Source organism: Squalius cephalus (assembly GCF_949319135.1).
Source record: "Squalius cephalus genome assembly, chromosome: 8".
In the NCBI taxonomy this organism is placed as follows: domain Eukaryota; kingdom Metazoa; phylum Chordata; class Actinopteri; order Cypriniformes; family Leuciscidae; genus Squalius; species Squalius cephalus.
The window spans coordinates 11,239,700-11,260,351 of NC_137129.1; the positions used below are offsets into that span (position 1 = coordinate 11,239,700).

A 20,652-nucleotide genomic window follows, 5' to 3' on the forward strand; every position below is an offset into this window, starting at 1 on the left:
GTTAATTTGTGGTTAAACTACAATAACAATAAAGGTTAATTTTCGTAAAGGTAACCCTGAAGAAAAAAGGAAATGATGATGCTTGAATATTAATTGTGGTAGCCTAGTATTTATTAACAGACATTTTTGTAACATTTCTTTTAAATAACTACACACATGTACATTTATAACAATTCCATCCATCCAAAAAAAAAAAAAAAAAGGAAATCTATGTACAAACATCGCACATTTATTATATACAATAACTGTCATTTTTGATACCAGAATATGGAAATATCAACATATCACATAACTGGTGTTAATGAAAACCATAAAGAAATGTCCACAGATGCATCAATTCAACAGGTGTAAGACAACGGTATTAACATCCAAAAATGCACTGATGATATTTCAATGCGCATCATCATATGTATAACATACAGCACTTGACAAATGTTATTTACAAGTAATTCCATTTTCCCCAAATAGAAAAATGAAAAATACACATTTTCAGCTGGTCCATGTACATATATACACACATCACATGGTAGGGAAACACTTGGCATTCAAATCTTTGACACCTAAGTTACAGGCAGAGAACTGACATTTATTAGTACTATACATTAATAAAAGCAATTTTGATAACTACTACACAGAAAAACAAAAAGGACACCGACTAAACGAACAGATCAGGCAGAAATCAGATTCATTGAACAACTAACCAAACAGCAGTGTCACCTATAAAACACATTGATTGGCTTTTCCATAGGAATTAATGGCATATTAGACATAATTCAGCAGTGACAACTATTCTAATTGCCCTTATTTTACTGACTGAGACCCTTAAATAGGATAAATTAAGAAAGAGGGGAGAAACATACGTAATCAAATCAACATATGACTTAAAACAAAAGTAATAAATACTTAAATAATCTTGTTCACCTCAGACGAAGCATTCTAACCCCACTCACTCTGATGGCATCCTGCTAGTTAATTGCCTCAGTTGTCAGCTGTACTTTTCATTCACACTTTAGCTGATCCATCCAGAACTTAACCGAATAAGCGTTGAGGGACCAAATTTGTACGTTTATCCCTTAGCGCATCCCTCTAAAAGAGCTCTGTATGCCCCACAAGAGCAGAAACAGATAAAAAGGAACACAGTAGAAGGTGTACGCAAAGAAAAGTAATACAAGAAATAAACAATAACCCTTTGTGCGCAATTCTAAAGTTTGATGTAATCAAACCCCACTTAGGTCTCATGGTTTCAAGTTTGTAAATTCAGTTAGATGCACAAAAGCATTTATAAATATTAAATTACATACAAATATTACTCACGTAGTGTACAGTTTCACAGATATTCCTTCCAAAATGTACCTTTCAATTATGATTGAAATGTATTTTTGGTTTTAGCACCTTAAAAACCTTTCTAAATGTTTCAAGTTTCTTTTTACGGTAGACGTGTCCCAACTTTTTTTGTGCAGTATAGATGTGTGCTTGTCAAAAGCTGGCTGTTTGCTTTGAGATCCCATGCCAGAGAGCAGCACAAATACACACAGAAGCCCGCCCTTCGGATTAATGCAAGTCAGAGAAACATTTCTAGCGTCCATTAGCACTTGCGACTGGAAATGGCAAGGCACTTTGAACTTGAGCTGGCAAAGGCTACGTTTCAAGTTGATCCGCTGTTGTATAGGGGTGATATGGGTGGAAGTTCTCAACCATAAGGCAGCCTGGTTGGTTCAAAGCATCCACTGTTTGTTTTGGCTCTGTTGGTCTCGACGCAAATGGCACAATGCCAATGGTTCTGGTGCTATTAAACTACATTGAGCTCAGTGGAGTCTGCTTCTGAGTCGATCTCATTTTCTCTGAAAAAGAGTCACACAGGACAAAGTTAGGCAAAATCGATGGGTCACAGCTAAAAAATATTGTAAAAAATAAGCACAAGAATACCATTTAATCAGCTTTAGAGTTGTAAAAGTACCATGTACCTTTAAATATTTCAAGAATGTTGAGCTGGCTTAGCTCGTTTAAGCAAGACATGTGATAGATTCAATAGGTGGTTTACCTTTGTTCATTAAGAAGTTTGCGGTTGCCTTGTCTCCTTTCCTCATTGATGGGATAGGAGATGAATATTAGCAGCCCGATAATGATCAAGACTATAGGAGCGGCAGACACCAGGATCTTCAAGGTTAAATCGACCTCGGCGGGTTGCGTGCAACCTCTCGTCACGTAGCCGGCAAAACTGTTTCAAAGAGCAAGAAACGAGAGATTAGCATGCTATTAATGTTGATTCAGATAAATCCAACCTCATGACTGAGCACTGGATCTCACATGAAACACTGTCCTACATGGTCACGGCCTCCAGAGCCAAAAGAACCATAAGAGAGAGGCACTAATCGCATTATATCTGAAGGTCAGGAGGCCAGACTTATTCTCATACAGTAAAAGTAAATTTAAAAAAAACAGGCTTATTCGATCATACAGACTCTAATCCAAATTTAACAGCCTTGATAGCTTCAAAAAGGATTTCGTGTACGTCTTTGTGGAAACTTACTCAAGACTAAGAGTTGAGACCCCCAATGAGACTCCAGATGCAAACTTGGTAAAGAACACATAGAAGGAGTAGAAGATGGCTTCATGGCCCTGAGATTCAGGATTTTGGACTTTAAAATCATCCACGACGTCGGGAAGCATTGACCTGAGCACAAACATGCATGAATACTGTGCATGAAATTTGGAAGCGTACACATATTTTTTGAGTATTTTATAATCATCAGGTACTCACCAGGGCAGAAGGAAAGCCGCTGCTACACTGACTCCAGCCGCAAAAGACACAACGTATGTCACATAAAGACTGCTTGGCACCAAGACTACAGAGACCAGGAAAGGCACCACAGACTGTAAAGAGAATAGAAACAGTCAGTAACAGGAATCAAAAAGTTTTCGTTTGATGACAAGACGATGTAGGTCAGTTAAGGTTTGCGTGCCAATACTTACTGTAGTCCCAATATACACGGCAGTCTTCTTGCCAAATTTCGTGAGGAACCATTGCCAAAATGGGATCGCAAGTGTGGCGGAGAGCTAAAATAGAGGAAATTAAAATAGAATTGGCTCAATGAGTGTGCTGGATAAAAAAAGAAGGGAAAAATCTTTAAAACACATGTCAAGTTCAAGTTTTTTCTGCATGTTGGTCAAACCACATGTTGATTTGGTGGACAAACATCTTATGTATATTTACTAAATTAGAATAAAAATGTAAATAAATAAATTTAGATCAGACGATGCCTAATAAAAAAAAAAGTTTTTTAAATGCTAAATATCAGTCCATCGGCCCTACTTATATTACTTGCAGATTTGTAAAAATATTATAAGTAATAATACTAATAAAAATTGTCAAACTGTTAAACAGAATTTCATTCTTCCCAATTTACATTAACATTCATGAATTTGGTAGACACTTATCCACATTAAAACTATAAATTCTTTCAATTAATTCCCTGGGAATCGAGCCCAGGACCTTGGCGTTGTTAGCGCCATGCTCTACTGTTTGAGCTACAGGAAGGCCATTGAAGTAATTAACCAAAAATGTATGTTAACTTACATAAGTTTCTCTATTTACAAGTACAGTTAGCACACTGCATTGCAAGACGGATAATGCACAAAGCTTTATGCTAAGATTTTATATCTGGAAAAAGTTGATATCTGTGTTCATACAGGTTCCCATCAACAAGAATGCTTCCTCATGACACACAAGACAACTCTGTTGTTAGCAAAGTGTTAGGTGAAGGACAATGCCTGAAAACGTACTATTCATGCATTCTCAGTCATAGTTCAGAGTCCACGAGAGAGGATTATTGTAGTCAGGAGGGAATAAAAAAAGTCAGCACTGAGTTTGACATGATTACAATAATTCTCTCTTATTGAACATGAGTGTTTAAAACCCAGATTCATTTAAGATTTCAAGGACAAGTCATGACAAAGACATTCTTGTTATCCATAACTAGATGAACACCTTTTTCTCCCTCAAACAATAATCTTGTTTCCATCCAATACTCTCGACAGTGAAAAAAATGAAGTAATTTCATGGGTAAAACAGCAAGCTGTAAGTTGGCTAAGGGGCAATACTGGAAATACTAATCTATTCCAGCCCAAATGGATTTTGTATAAAGCAAATAGCAAACTGCATTATATAATGGACCCATTTTAAGTTATTTCCTTTTGTACACTTGTCAGTCAAAATGCATTCAAAGAGCACATTCAAAACACATTTGAAAAGACTGAGCCCTTTATAATGCTTACCATAATGACGAGCAGGATGTTTTGGAAGTCGTTTCTAAAGCCCAGGGTGTAGCTACAGAATAGTGCAAAGTTTCCCTCTAGAAACTGCAAGAAATATTTATAGACACAATAAGCTGCATAGTAAAGACACATTAGCAAAACCTAATAAAATAAAGAGTTTGCAGAACTATCACCTCAGCAAAAGCAAGCCCATAACTACTTTAAAAGTTATGTAAAAATAATGTATAATTAAAAATAATGTATATTTTACATTATAATAGCTAACAGTGCTCATCTACAGCAGTCAGTGTTTAAAAGACCATGGCTCAACCGGAATCATGTGCACAAGGACTCACCATAAAGGCCAGAGAGGTGAAGAGGAAGCCCATGACCAGCTTGGCATACGGGCCGTAACCCATAACCATACGAATGCCCTGGAAAAATGACATGGGCTCAGTTCTAACCCTGCAGGTCTCTGTTAAAAAGAAGAGAGAGGCAATGTGAGATGATGGAAAGTGGCAACAAATCAAACAAATGGCAATTAATGGTGCTACAACAAATGCAATAAACACCAGAGCACTGGGGAAACTAGAGTTTACAATAGTAAACTAACTTATCCCCAATTTTAAGATTTTAGCCTATTAAAAAGTAAAAAAAAAGGGTATTGGTGTGCACAATATGGTTGTAGGTTAGCTGCCAAAATAAGCCGCCCAGGAAAAGAATGTTGTTTAATTGCTTGATCCATGTTCCATGATCATGACGCCCAAGTCAGGACTGTGCTTGTCTTTTCCCACAACATCTCACGCAAGCCTGCTTGTTAAGGCTCAATATTTTGGTTCAAAATAAACTACTCTGGAGAACACCAATAATGACCTTCTTTTAACATGCGCCACATTTAGACACCTCTCTGTGCTGTGAAAGCTAATCACCCTGCTAAGCTTATTCACTGGCATTTCCCTGGGACCAGCTGAGCTCTGCTTGTGGGACAGCTACTGACTCAAAGTAACCCGATCAGTGTAGAAAAGAACTTCTGCAATTAACCGCATGAGACTGCTTGATGAGCAGTTAACACACATGTTGGGTCAGTTTGGGTTGAAGTGATAGTTCCCCTTAAGAAAAAACCCCAAAAGGCTTTAGTAACATCAAAGCCATGATGTCGGCTGATTCGATGTTTGCATAAATTTTAAATGTGGTTGTCAACTTTTTTGCAAGCATATTAAAAGACCTCATAGCTAACAGGCATGGACTAAAGGCTTAAAAGTAAGCCTTACATTTTAATTTCACGTGGTCTTTAAAGACGAATCTACACTATCATTCAAAAGTTTGGGGTCAGCATGATTAAAACAATTTTTTTTATTATTCAGCAAGGTAAAAGATAAAAAAGTAAAGACTTTTAAACTGTTAAAAATATTTTCTTTTGAACTTTTCTGAAGAATTCTGAAAAGGGTAATGTATCATGGTTTCCACAAAAATATTGAGCAGTACAACTGGTTTATCTAGCAGCAAATCAGCATAGAATGATCATGTGACACTGAAGACTGGAGTAATGATGCTGAAAATTCAGCTTTGCCATCACAGGATTTAAAATATATTCAATAGAAAACCATTCTTTTAAATTAAAACAGTAATATTGTGTTATTACAATGTATTTTGCAAATAAATGCAGCCTTGTCGTAAGAGACTTTCAAAACATTTTTAAAAATCTTACTGACTGTGTAAGTTTAATTGCATCAAAAGTAGGAAAAACAAGTAATAAAAACTCATTGAGTGTTTTAGCGCAATTTTCTGATGTCATGGGATCACAACACTAAGAGATAGTAAATGTTTTTTTTTTGTTTGTTTTTTTTTTTTGTTTTTTTTTGTGTGCGTTCCCGAGATTAGACCTTCCTTAACATAATGCCGAAAACCCGAAGTCTCTAGGTGGTCTGGTTGAGGAGGAGATAGAAGTGCAAGATTGGTGCGCACAGACAGAACAGAAATCATGAGTTAACAATCGCAATTTTGTCCGTAGGAAAATTGCGCTAAAAATTGTGAAATTGTGGCATATTTGCAATAGTACCAGCACTTACCTTTTTGTTCTTTCACACCAAGGAACAAGACCACGGCACAGACAACATAAATGATGCAGATGACACCAGACGCGATCATGTAAGCATTTCTCTGTGGGAACCATAAGAGACCAGGCATTTAATACCAATGTAACAAGAATTTAATTGTCAACCTCAAAAAACAAAAAACAAAACAAAATTCCTTACCAGATTATCAAGTGAAACATGAGGCTCAGTGATGTTGACATCGGGAGACACCTGTAGATCTGTGGAGTTCAGGACCTCTCTAGAGCTGATACAGGGAGCGTTAGCCATTCCCACAATCTGACCTTGAACAGCAGTGCCAATGAGCGTGCCCAAAACCTCAACAGTCATTCCTGAGATAACGGATAAGCGGTTAAAGTCGTGCAAATGGGAACCGGAGGATATAGCTAGCTGTAGATGCTTTAAAACTCACGGTAGGCTGTGGCCGAATCCCTCTCTTTCTGTTCAGTGCTGATAAACATGGTAAGAGCAGAGTATGGTACATGGAAGCACTGTTTTTTTTGGGAAACAGAAGATGCCAAAGGGTCAAAGGAAATTTAGGTAAAACCATACAGGCTACAACTTATGGTCAGTATAAAATGGTTACTCACTGTCTGTAATGTTTGGAAGAGGCAGTAGAAGATCAGGTACCAGGCAATCTTGCCTTGGTCAACGGGCGGCACGTACCAGATGAGGAAATAGCACAGCACAGCAAATGGGGTAGACAGAATGATCCTGTATGGAAAAGATATATGACATTAGTAAAGGTACAAAAGGTAACTTACTTAGAAAAAGAAAAAAAAATGAAATAAAACTATAGGGTTGTTATTCTGGTTCCACAAGACAATAAACAGATGATGGACACTAAGTGAGGCGTTACATCACTTGTCAAGCAAATGACACCAAACGTGTAATTTCAGTTCTCTCTTTTCTATGTATAAAAGCTATGATGTTGTCACCACCTGCCGAACACATTAAGAGATGAAAGAATAGATTGCATAACGTCCTGTCTTTGTTCATCGCACAGGATACTTTGGTGGAAATACAGTGTTGGTTCTTATCTGTCATTCCTGTTCAAGGAAATAGCTTTAAGCATCATAAAAGGTGTGACACTTTGTGCCAGACTTTGCTTTCCTGGTAGTGTGATTCAACATTCTGAGTAGTAAAACCCGACATTATCTCTCCCAGATTCGGAGCCCACAGAATATTCCACTGAATTACGCAGAACATGAATGTTTGCATTCAATAGGTACCCTCCACCCCTCCTCCCCCTTTGTGTTTGTTTATTAAATATTTAGGCTAATTCCATAATGCTTTCAGTTACTAATAGACTACAGTACTCAAAAGTGTAGTACTACCCATGCCATGCTTAAAGCCATTCTGCAGATTTTTACCCTGCGTTCAGCACCAGAAAATGTTTGCAGATTTTGGGTTACGTTTCTTTGATACTTGAGTCATGTTACTTCATTTAATGCACAAATATGTTCAGAATGATGGTTTACCACAAATATGTTTTAGTACCTCAAATGTGTCCAATGATACTGTTGTCATCATGCATGTGCAGGAGTTTTAGCCTCATTTAAAAACAAAATATTGTTTAATGATGAACTAATTATAATAAACAGTGAACATTGTAAAAAGTTCACCTTGCCAACATTTAGATTAGACAGACTTTAGGACACACTTACATCAAATTAAACAGAGTAAAGAATAAGCGTATTTGGCGTGCTATATATATATATAAACTCGTTGACTGGGTTGATGTGCTCCACAGGTATTTAATTATCTGAACGTGCTCCTCCTGAACTTTGTTAATAAAACATCAGTAAATGTGTCTATACAAGCCTAAAAGGCCAAAAGGGTAGGACTGAGTTTGTTGGAAGGAAGGTTACAAGAGGGCATTTACCATAATATCTTGGGAACTAAAAACAAAACCTTTGCCATCAGAAATGACTGACAGCCATTTTCACTTATATCAACTATATTTTATCCTACTATAATACTACAGTACAATAATATTATTTAATCTATTAAAACATTTGTTATGTAGATTGATATACTGCATATATTCTTTATTTCTCAAGAGTTACTTGTATAAATCTGGATTTTTCATTAAAATATTTAATCAGAACGCAAGAAAAAGAACAAAAGTGCAAACATGTAGCAAAAAGGTGCAGCTAGTTAAAAGTTCAAAATAGCAACAAATCACACTGTACCAGGGAGGCTAGAATTTGAACTAAAATAACCCCACAGTGCTCGGTATGCCGCCTTTAGACTTGAGGCAGCGCTGGTCTGCCTTCCTTCATTCTGATTGGACGACAGAGGTGGTGTGTTGTGGGTTGGACCACTCAAGAGTTGCCGCAATTTGAATACACCTCCCCGCCCCCAAGGCATGCAAGCTGGAAAAGGTAATGTCTTCCGTCTGAGCACGCAACACAAAACAAATGTCTCTTTAAATCATGCCATTTGCTGAACCACACTTGATATGTCTTGTGGATTGAATCGAATCGCTTACAGACAGAAAATGTCCCATGGATTAATGAAGATAAGATGTTTTTAGGTTCATGTTCTCTGATAATCATTTGCAATTTATCAGAGACTTTAATGTCTTCAAATATTGACATTTTCTTTACAGTTACTCAGTATTTCAGATCATGTGATTTCATTTACCGTTGAAAATATGACTAACCCTTGTAATGAATTCCGTTTCAGGATTATGATAGCTTAACTCACATGTTTGTGACTATTAATAATAATGCATGTGATGAAGCATTGAGGAAATTCAATTATACAGGCTTGAGGCTTCCCCTCATGAGAGAGGGGGGACATTTTCTCCCCTATGTACCGATAACTATCCCAAACAAACCTGTTTCATTCACTCCCAAGTGGCATCACAGCACAGATCTGTGCGTCACTAGGGATCTTCTAATGATACCACCCTGAGAGGATACAACCACCTTGCTCAGATTCAATGTCACTGAACTGAGCTCATTAGGGCAGAACTTTCTCACCAGCTTCCTACCAGATTCCTTCACATGCCCCGTGTCCAGTTAGAATGGAGACGCACATTCCTCAGCCCAACCCCCCGTTCCCAGCACTTCCTCCAAGTGGTTTTTCAATTATTCAAATAGTGAGTGACCTCCTAGAGAATATGGCGAATGTAACACTATAACTGACCATCATATGAAAAAAATAAAAAAATAAGACTGAGAAAGTGAAATGCTGTGGAGTGTTTTTAATGTTAGACTTATTTCCATTTGTTCGAGGTTGGGAACGCCTTGGGAAGAGGGAAAATGGTGTTTGAGAGCTTTAAATTGATATTTTGCTTCATTGGTTGCTGCAAACCCATTTTCCTCTCTGTGTAAACCCAACAAGACTTTCACAAAACCCGAAAACCTTCAACCACTCAAGCTTTCTCTAAAGCAGATACCTCCATGAGCATCAATGTCATTACATATGATGCTAATGTGGTCGGAAGGTAAAGCATCATTTCCTTGGGGGTTTTTTTTGTTGTTGTTGTGAGAGAGCAAAAATCTATGTCCTAAATCTTCAGAAAAATGTTGATAGCGATCTCAGGATGGTATTTGGTATTCATTTTCTATGAGGTTTGCTATTTTTTCAACATTCAGGTCATGTCTAAATACTGCGATTTTGTTTTTGCTAGAAGTAATATTAAACTTTAAGAAAATGAACAGAAATGTACACACTTTAAAACTACACTAAAATGGGTAACAGGGTTGAGTTCAATTTTAGCCTAAATTATGCTGTCACACAGTAGGTAGTTTGAGAACAAATGTTGGTTTCTTAAGCACATTTGCCTCCATATATAATAAAATGCTGTAACACTAGTTAAGAAAGAAGAGCATTTACATAATTTCTTCTTGTTGAATGGCAAGTGTTTCTAGTCAGGACAATGATAAAGTGGTTTAGTCATGCATGTGGTGTACAATCAAATCAGATTGGCTGGCTGAACATGCAAAATGGCCAAAGGCAAAGCTACTGTGATGTATCCATCACGCCCCTAAACCCCCCATGAGAGCTCAGGGGGCTTTTCTTAGCCCACAAGCATCCTCTCACTTAGAAACATCACCAGACACACTTGGCTCTCTCACTTTAAGACTACAACTCCTGATATTTCACAATGACTGAGAAATGGGTCAGAAGACAAAGCAAGTGACAGAGCAGAGAGATTCATTTGGGACGTATTTTACAGAGATAACCCTAATGGGACAAAGGAGGCCACCGAGTTTGTGGAGGGTAGAATTGTGAAAAAAAAAATTCTAAGAAGGGCAGAAAGTTACTACAGGCAACATGCTCCTTAAACAAGACAAATCTGAGTCTTTTTCAATGCGTCACCTCAAGGTATGAATTCACACAGACCTGGACAGTAAAGCATTGGAGAAATCCAATTAAACTGAGGTGAAAAAAAGACATACCAGGGCATCATTCGTCCAAATCTGGTCCAGGGACTCCGGCTGACCAGAAAACCCACAGTAGGGTCTGTGATAGCATCCCATGCTCGACCCACAAACAAGATGATGGAGGCATAAAATGGGTCCAACTATCAAGAAAAGAGAAAGACATGTCATCACCTTACCTAAAACACACATCACTGGTTGAGATTTTCCCACAAACTTATTTAGGACTAAATGATATCTCAAACTAACAGGTGAAATATCAACATGAAAGATTAAAAGAAATGAAAAAAATAAACTAAAAGAACATGTGAAGACTTCAGCACTAGAAAAACCTTTACATTTTTTTTAAATACTAAAAAGCTCTGTTAAAGCTTTTTAAATATAAAGCTCCAATATTACATATCAACAGTTTATTTGAAAAATAAAAATCTGTTTTGGTGATAAAGGAAAGATATGCACTACTATCAGTTGAAGAGGTGACTTCTCACAATAAATCAACATGCTCTTTAGAAGGCTATGTGAACCACAACAACTTCTTACAGAGTTCAGGAGGAGCACGTTGGGCACATGACAAGCAAATAGTGTTACTCAGTTAACTTCCAGTACAACAGACTTCAAAACAAACTGTTGGAGGAATCTGAAATGTTGCACAGACTAACTGCTTCATGCTGACATTGTGCATTGTAGAAATAACTGTTAATTATGGGATTAAACACATTAACAGAACTCACGCTGGGAACCTGTCTACTGTAACCCGTAGTTACATGATATACACTGAAGGCTATTAGAACAATCCTATTCAGACACTTTAATCTGGCCAATCAGCCTGCCAAGAATACAGTAGCCTCCAAAAGTTAATGGCATGAAAGACCTTTGAAACACCATTAATTTTCCAGTACAGTTCCTCCTTTGTGACTGTACTTGTCTCGGACTATGCGAGAATGAAACCCACTGCCCCCTGAGGATCACAATCTGATTCTACATTCTACAAGTCAACCTGATCTTCTGTTATGAGGCCCTTTCCACAAATACAAGGTAGAAAAAAAAAAATGGTTATAAAAAAATAAAACATAAAAATAAAAGAGCAGTGTCGTTCATCTTCATAAGATGTTGATTGTCAGCTTAAGGAGGTCAACTAAACATATTACCCGTTTTGTTTTATATTTGATTTTTTGATATGATTTAATTTGATAAAAACGCAATTTTTCCATTTATTTATTGATTTAATTTTTATTATTTACTTGTCTCCCAGCTAAATAGTGTGCTTAAAACTAGTAAAGGATTTAATATACCTGTATATTTTATATACCTGTAATGGGACACAAAAGTGTACCACAAAGTGCAATCACACAGAGCTCTACTCACCAAAGCAACGTCCAGCAGGTAGATCTGAAGGAAGAAGCCGATTGCACATCCTGTTATCTGATATGGTGCTCCTCCAATGGCATAACACAACTTGTTGCACACCGACAACCGGCCCTTTGATTCATGCTATTTTTAAAAAGAAGAAGAAACAAGATGAAAAACATCCAAATAATTCAAAATATAGGGATTATGAATTCATGAAGTTCATACTGAGTTCGCGGACTCTCAATTGGGATTTAAACTGACCTAATTGTGGTGTAAATAGGCTCACTATGGCCAGACACGCTTGTAATTTGGCTTAAGTTGTAGAATGGCTAGGGTTTCCACTCTGAGACAAGCGCCGGTTTCAATTATGATAATACTATGCATTTCTGCTTGACTTGCTGTTTGGTCCTAATCCAAACATAACCTCATTCGCCATACAGCCATGTAGCTTCTAATATTTGGGTCAAGATATGAGCCTTCATGCAAGAAATACCACAGAACAGATGAGATAAGAGGCGTTCTGTGATTAACATCAGCACATCAACTCACGGCAGATCAACAATTTTAAGAGACTCAGAGACAGTCATTTAGTTTAAATGTGACGCAATTTATTAAGAAATGTGAGGGTGTGACTTTCAATCAGAAACATGTCGGTCACGTATCCTCCAAAAATAAACCATTAAAGTTGCAATGTGCTAATCATAAGTCACTATCTTTGACTATTGCACAAGCCACAAGGTGTTCCCATAAAGCCTTTAACTCATGTTAAAATACACTAGTACAATCTTAACACTCCACCGTAAATGAAGACACTGTATTACAGTCTTGTGGTTGGAAGGCCCAACTGACAGTGACAGTGCAACAGAGCTAACATAGTAGAAACAGAGAACAATTATTTGTTTTCACTATTTGTTACTTCACTAAGCACTATTAATGGAGGACTTGTTGGCTTGTTATGTGACTGGGGCTTTCATTAATTCTGGACTGCATGTTGCTTAGTTTGTGATGCCAAAACACAGTTTTGGGGTAAATAAACTTGCTAAAAAATGGTCAAGGAAGTATAGAAACACACTCAATGGTCTTGTAATGACACTAAACAGAGAAATTTTGCAATTGAACAGGAAATTTCCTGAAGATACCAATCATTTCTGTGATGCCATCCGGTCTTTGGTGTTTTATGCCCCCAACGGCGCCTTCCAGGCAGCGAGGGGATGGGTAGGTTTAAGGTTGAGGGTAGGGTTAGCTGCCTCTAAGGAGCCATTGGGGGCTTAAAACACCATCGAGCGATGCCATCCTCTCTTACATTTTTGCAATGATCAGGATAAGCTATTAAAATATCAGCCACTCTCAATTTACATCGTGGCGTTTTAACCATTTACACAAAATGGGACAGAGAGATCATCTAAGAGCTGCTTTTGGAATGACTTTATGACTAATTTAGCTTATCTACACATCAGCATGCAGCAATAAAAGCACACCACGTTTTACAGCAATAAAGTCATATGACATGCAATCAATATAATAAATCAAATGACTATGATTATTCTTTCTGATGATGTGGCATGTGTAATCTTGACTTGGATCCATATGGGGTCAATTCATTAAGGCTTTGTGTGACACACCCAAATGTTTACATCTTGTTGATTGGTAGACTAATTGCTATATTAAATTTTTAAGTAAGGAATAATTGACGACAAACCATTGAATTATTGAAAAATCAATAGAAACCCCTAAGTAGTAATGTGGACATGAAGCCAGGAGGAAGTGTACATTAATTTTCAATCATTCAAAAAGCATCGAAAGCTTAAGATGATTCTATGCACTTTTTAGACAGGAAATAGAGTTTTCCAAATTTGTATTTATATTATTGGTAGTCTTTTGCATTAAAATAATTTAAATATTTTAGTGAAGTGGTATGGAGCTGCTGCAGCCGTGCACAGAAAATTAAGCCAATCAGAATCAACCGATCAAAATAATTTAATTGTAATATTTCCCCCTCTCTTAATTAGTTTAATTTCACTATATTTTACAATTATTTGATTGATACATTGGGTTTATGTGAAATTAACACACAAACAACTTAAAAAAAAAAAAAAAAAAAAAAAAAGTTTTTCCCTAATTTGATTTAAAATAGTTCCGTTCAATTCAGTAACATTAGCTAACTGAAGCACATTTTAAGCTATTCTCACAGACATTCAAACAGCGACTGCCATTCAAACTCTGACACCGGTCTACGATGTAAATGAGCAATGAAATGTAATAAAATTACAACTCTGATGGCATAAACAACAAACAGACAAATAATTAATATGGAATCGGTCCAAAATCGTTGATTATAAAGCCAACGTTATCATTTCAACGGTTCGCGAGCGCTCAATTTATCCTGACAAAATGACACGTATATCAGCACGAGCCGCTCCTACGTGGCTGTTCAAACGGGAAATTATGGGAAATATGTGGGCTGCTAATAAACTTATAACTGAATGAAGGCATGATTTGTTTTCAGTTTCTTACCTTTGCTGCCAGTTTGATTTCATCTGGGCTGGGTTTTTCCAGGAGACTTGCATTGGAGAACTGCTCTGCGCCCTCTCCTCTTGCCATCTCGTTCTTGAAGATTTACGTTTAAAATCTCCTGCGAGAACCCTGTTACTGAATGATATTGGCAAAAGAAGAAATCGAAAATATACCGGCTTTAAAAAAATAACATAATTCACGGATCCTGTTCGCGTAAGCCGTTTTCTTTAGGATCAACCTGTTTCTACCGAACCTTGTACCAGCCGGGTGTAGTAGTAATTGAGTCGATACTCCTCCCCCTTCAAACAGTCATTCATCTGCCACAAACTCCTCCTTCTTCCTGCTCGGATGATTTCTCACCCTATGCTAGGGAGCAGGAACGTGACGTCAACACGCTGACGCATGACCACATGCTCAAATTGTAAAGAAAAGGCTTTTGAAACATGCATGGGGAACATATAGTACTGTTGTATCATGTATGTATGAGGCAACAGTTTGGTACAGGATATTTGTACACTTTTTTGACATAAGGAAAACTTCAGTCATCAAAGGTTGTGCTTGGTTTCCATTCAGCAATGCATTAAGAGAAATGCCTGTCATTAGGGTCATTGGGCTAAAAATAAAGGTTCCAAAATCATATTTTTTCTTCTTCTTTTTTTTTTCTTTTTTTTTTTTTTGCAGCGATGCCATAGAAGAACCATTGCTGTGTGAACCTTTCAGTCAACAGTTCTTAAAATAACGTTTTTTTTTTTTCTTAGTGTGAAGAATATTTTAAAGAAACATATTTCTATATAGTACCAATATGGAAAGGTTCCATATGGAACATAAATAACCTTTATTTGTAAGTCAAAGATGTACTGTATATGACATGCCACGTGGAGAATGTAACTTTACTGTTTACTCACACATATAAGGGTTACAAACATAACATAAAATTATACACAAAATAGGCTACAGGGTTCAGGTTCATGCACTAATCAATGTGTCAATAGAAGATTAGATAAGAGTTCGTTTGAGTGTCACAGACAGTTGTGTTTGGAAAGACATTTTTATCTTGTTAGCAGAGAGCAATGCAGTGCTGTATTTCTCCAATTAGGTTCAGATTAGCTTAGATAAACCAGAAGGTGATTCAAATTAAATAAAACAATTTTAGGTTCACCAAAATCCTCAAAATACTCTGTGTTTGGTACAATAAGGTCCCATTGGTTGGCATTACTGTAACCTAAAAAGCAATACATTTGTTACTGTATTTATTAGGCCAATCTTTGTTAACGTTAGTTAATAAAAATACAGCTGTTCATTGTTAGTTCATGTTACCTCAGGTTCTATTAAACAATATTAACAGATACAACTTTCCATATCAATATTAAATGTTGAAATAAACATTAACTAAGATTAATAAATGCTTTAGAATTATTTTTCATTGTCAAGTCATGTGAACTAATGTTAACAAAACCTTATTGTAATGTGTTACCAAAAAATAAAAATCATTCTGAAGTTGATTTGTTAATATTTCCTTCAAGATAAGATCTTAATATGAAATAGGTTTTAGATGATATCGTGTGTATGAGGCAGCTTGCCATTGGTTGAAAGATTCAGTGTCAATTCATAACTGATTGTTATTTACCTGTCGAGGACAAAATGACCAATTTCAAAATCTGTCCAGAGATCATTTTGCTCTTGTTTGCAAATGTCAAATGCCAACCTGTCAATCAATTTCTTTGTTGTGAAACATTATCTTCAGTGTCACATGACTAGAAGCCCCAACATTAGCCCTGACCTTGATTCTGTCTATTTCTGTTATGTGTATAGCTTATTGTTACAAAGTTTCATGAGAAATCGGTTGAGCAATGACCTTGCTGTGACCATTATCCCACTGGTTTTATGTTGGGAGGGGTCATTCATGAATGAAACTCTCTAGTTTCATGTCATGAAAGATACTTGTAAATTTCCATCATCATCTCACACGAGTGTGTTGTCAAACATTACTGCTGTCCTACCCTATACATAGCCACAAGTGTTATGGAAAGTCACAAGCAAGGGGGTGGGTTTTATATGTGTCTGCGTGAGTGTACAGTATGTGAGAATTGTTCTCAGTTTGGCAATAGCTTTCAAAGCACAGGCACCTTCTGTACCCTTCTGAGTTTGGTAGATTTTCCCACTACGCACCTGACTTAGGTTGAACCAAGTGTCACATTACACCTGAAAATATTATACTCATGAGAGTTCACCTCTGACCGCGTTGGTTGACGCCTAAGAGTAGCTATTCTGACCGCATACAATAATAATCTGTCTAGAATCTCTCCCAAAAAGAACACATTAGGTTTTTAAAGGATGGAAACATATACGATAAACGTGACTGATTACTCGTGGTCACCTTCCTTCAATACGATTGGTTTAATCTGTGTAAAACAAGCCCCCAATTCACCCTGTTACTGACAGAGCAATTTAGATCTCAAATCATTAAAAAAATGCGAGGTTAGAAGTTCATTTGATCACTCTATATGTCATGAGACTATTATAGACTTATATTTTTTATATTTTCTGCAGCATCTCAAAGTTTCCACTGGTTTCAACAAATCAATGATCTTCAGAGTATATTTTGTTCGAGTGTTAGAATGTTAGGCCTGTATAGTTCAAGTTCAAGTTCAAGACCTTTATTTGTCCCGGAGGGGCGATTAGTTTTGCTGCAGTAGCAAAGAAGTTAACATACAGTACATGACAACAAAGCAACAACATCATTAAAAATAAAATACAATATCAGACAAATGGATAAATGAATAAAACAAACATTTAAAGTTTAAGTTCAGTATACCTTACGTCCAGACGTATAGAGATGTAAGGTTAGATGTTAGAATTATGGTTTGTTTAAAATGGTATACTATTTCTTTTTTTTCTTTTTTTTAATCCATCACATGAGTTATTAGGTTCACATTGTTACATTTTGAAATAAAACAGGATGCAACATACAATAACAGTCTGGATACACCTGTTTGTCTTGATCTAAAGGCTTGCTTGAAAATAAGTTTGGTGCAAATATTAATTGTGCATGCCTATCTTAAAAGTAAAATAGCTTGTAAGAACCATTGACCCAAAGAAGCTATGCCATAAAAATCTTTATTTTTGTTTGATTTTGGGGTGCTTACTGATACATTTTTTTATGCTGTAGACAATTCAATTGTTTCTATGTTTTTTTCCAATAACAAATTTTATTTTTGGCATATACAGTATGTTAACTCCAAGACTAAATTGGCTCATGAAGTTGTTTGACAATGCCAAGATGTACAGAGATGTAAGCAAAGGGTAGCTACTATGCAGAGGAATATAAAGTATGAAGTAGTTTTGATTCAACTTTTTTGATACTGCACAGTTAAAGTGTCACTTATGTCATTTCGATGATTTTACTCATTCTAATGTGGAAATCATAGACTGTAAAAAATATGGACAAAACGTCTGTGACGTCACCCATAGACTTTCTGAAGAACGGTTTTGAGGCCGTTTATGGGGGGTATGGGCGGCGCCATCTTGGAAAATCTTGGGAAATCCTAATGTTCAGAAAGGATACAGAGGTGGTATGATGTGTTGTGTCAGATCATGGCCGAGACGTCAAATTTCAGGAATTCCACTCGGCGCAGCCTATGCTCGTTATCAAGCTGTCAATCAAAGTTAACCACGCCCTTATTTGTCATACATTTTATATTTAAATACGATCTAAACTAACGAGTTAGAAAAAAAATTCACCCCCCTCACAGTTGTCAGGCACTCGGAACCTATCGAAAAATACAATAAAAGTCCATGGGACCAACCTGTAAAAACATGAATTTATGCTGTGAAAACGGACATTTTAACATGGGGGTCTATGGACATTTGCTCCCTTTTGGGACCTGCCCCTAGCGGATTTTCGATGTATTGCAGTTTTTCGCACTTCTGGGTAGGCTTCATTTTCAGATTAGAATGTTGCCGCTTGGTGGAAATACTACTGTAATAGTAGTGACTCGGGTGTAACGTATGCAGGGAAGCTGAAGACTCAGGTTCTCACAAAACACTAATAAGTTTAATTCTTACCCAAAGCAAGCAAACAGTGCAAAAACATCAACATAACAGACTGAACCAAGAGTGAAGACAAGGGTGAGTTTTAAACTGAAATGAGCTAATAAATGACACACAGCTGAAACCAATGAACTAATGACGTAACCATGGAAACAGAACAAAGGCGGGAAACTGAACAAAGGAACATGTGAAACTCCAACAAGAACAAAACAGGGAAACAGATCAAAAACATAACCCTGACAGTATGCCCCCTCCTCAAAAGGCACGTCCTCACGCCGTACACAGACAGTGCAAAAGCAAAAGAAAACCCAAGGGGCGGGAGGGTGGGCGACCCTGGAGGCTGACAATGGGCGGTTTCGGGTGAATAGGCAGCCACCAGGGCGGAGCCAACAGCTCAGGGCTGAGCGTCTCGGGGACAGCCTCTGTGGACGGATAGCCCGCCGAAATGTTTATGCCTCATACATAATATCGATCAATCAGTGTTTTTCAAAGAGGTCAATAAAACAGCTGGAGAATGATATGTCACATAACGTACATTTAGCCTACCTCAGGAAAGCCATTTGATAGCACGTTGGTTGGCTAGACAAATTATATATAAAGAGAGGAGTATTGTGCTAAATATGTGCACTATATTAAATATTTATTATATTTTTACTTATATCATTAAAATATTGTAAAGGTGTTAGTAAAAACCACATTATATTTATAACATAACTTATTTTTAACCTTTAATAATAATACCAGCTGACAGGGCTCTCTGTATGTTTACAGCATTAGGTGAGTTACACAATATCCAAATGAATCGATATTGAATCAAGATTTGAATTGAAATCGTGAAATTTGTGTCAAGCAATAAAACCAGTAGCCTACCAATCACTGTACCATGTAAACATTGTAACATGTTGTCACTAAACTTAACAAATTTCTGTTTAGTTACCAAATGTTTTGACAATTACAATACACATCCTGCTTAAATGTCCCTGTTTGTCTGGACAGAATGTTCAAAATATCTTATTTTCATGAGCATACTTGCTCTTATTTATTGTTCTATTTATTTTATACTATTGAGACAATAACAAGTTTGCAGTAGGTAAGGTAACTTTATTTATATAGCACATTTCAGCCACATACTGACGCGTCTTGACCAAACGGCAATATACGACGAAAAGGGTACCCCTAAAACGTCCATATGAGACGAAGACATAAGCGCACCAGCAGCGCCTCTTAGCGGTACCCTAACGCATACCTAAACCTACCCATAACCCGAATAGTCACATACGGACGTTTTAGGGGTACCCTTTTCGTCGTATATTGCCGTTTGGTCAAGACGCGTCAGTATATGACGTTTGGGGGTGAGACTGTGTTGCTGTTTCAGCAGAGTGCAATTCAAGGTGCAAAAAAAAAAAAAATTGAAATGCAGTTTACAAAAATAAGAACAACGTTTAAAAACAGATTAAATACAGGAATAAAAGTTACAGTACAGTACGGTGAATTAATTAAGAATAAGCAACATTAAAAAGATAGGTCTTCAGTCTTGATTTAAAAGAACTGAGAATTGTTGCTGACTTACAGCTATCTGGGAGTTTGTTCCAGATATGTGGAGCATAAAAACTGAATGCTGCTTCCCCCTTTTTGGTTCTGATTCTGGGGACAGCAAGCAGACCTATCCCAGATGATCTGAGAGGTCTGGGTGGTGCATAGCTTACAAGCAGATCCGAAATGTATCTAGGTCCTAAGCCGTTTAGTGATTTGTAAACCAGCAGAAGTACTTTAAAATCAATTCTTTGTGGCACAGGAAGCCAGTGTAAAGACCTCAAAACTGGAGTGATGTGATCCATCCTCCTGGTCCCTGTGAGGACCCGGGCAGCAGCATTTTGAATCAGCTGCAACTGTCTGATAGATTTTTTCGGGAGGCCTGTAAAGACACTGTTAGTCAAGTCTACTGAAAATAAAGGCATGGACAAGTTTTTCCAAATCCTGTTGGCACATAAGTC

At 37.0% G+C, this 20,652-nt stretch overlaps 1 protein-coding gene across 1 annotated transcript; it reads right to left on the bottom strand.

Moving 5' to 3' along the window:
* Window positions 1-1,165: 1,165 nt before the first annotated feature.
* Window positions 1,166-14,945, bottom strand: mfsd2ab (MFSD2 lysolipid transporter A, lysophospholipid b). Its single transcript, XM_079878920.1, has 14 exons — window positions 14,609-14,945; window positions 12,110-12,235; window positions 10,763-10,887; window positions 6,938-7,061; window positions 6,760-6,838; window positions 6,510-6,679; window positions 6,324-6,414; window positions 4,611-4,729; window positions 4,276-4,359; window positions 2,974-3,057; window positions 2,762-2,874; window positions 2,531-2,674; window positions 2,042-2,218; window positions 1,166-1,841 (listed from the first exon to the last, which is right to left on the bottom strand). Exons 1-14 carry the CDS (start codon window positions 14,693-14,695, stop codon window positions 1,790-1,792), a joined length of 1,575 nt encoding a protein of 524 aa, XP_079735046.1. The 5' UTR covers window positions 14,696-14,945; the 3' UTR covers window positions 1,166-1,789.
* Between the last annotated feature and the right edge of the window lie 5,707 nt (window positions 14,946-20,652).

Bases quoted from the DNA above. Each gene is read 5' to 3' on its own strand.
- mfsd2ab (XM_079878920.1), bottom strand. From the start codon at position 14,695: ATGGCAAGAGGAGAGGGCGCAGAGCAGTTCTCCAATGCAAGTCTCCTG. The intron at 7,062-10,762 runs GTATGTCTTTTT...TTTTCCATACAG, and splicing joins TTTGGACGAATGATGCCCTG to GATCATTCTGTCTACCCCAT. The intron at 4,360-4,610 runs GTGAGTCCTTGT...TATTTCTTGCAG, and splicing joins TCACCTCTCTGGCCTTTATG to TTTCTAGAGGGAAACTTTGC.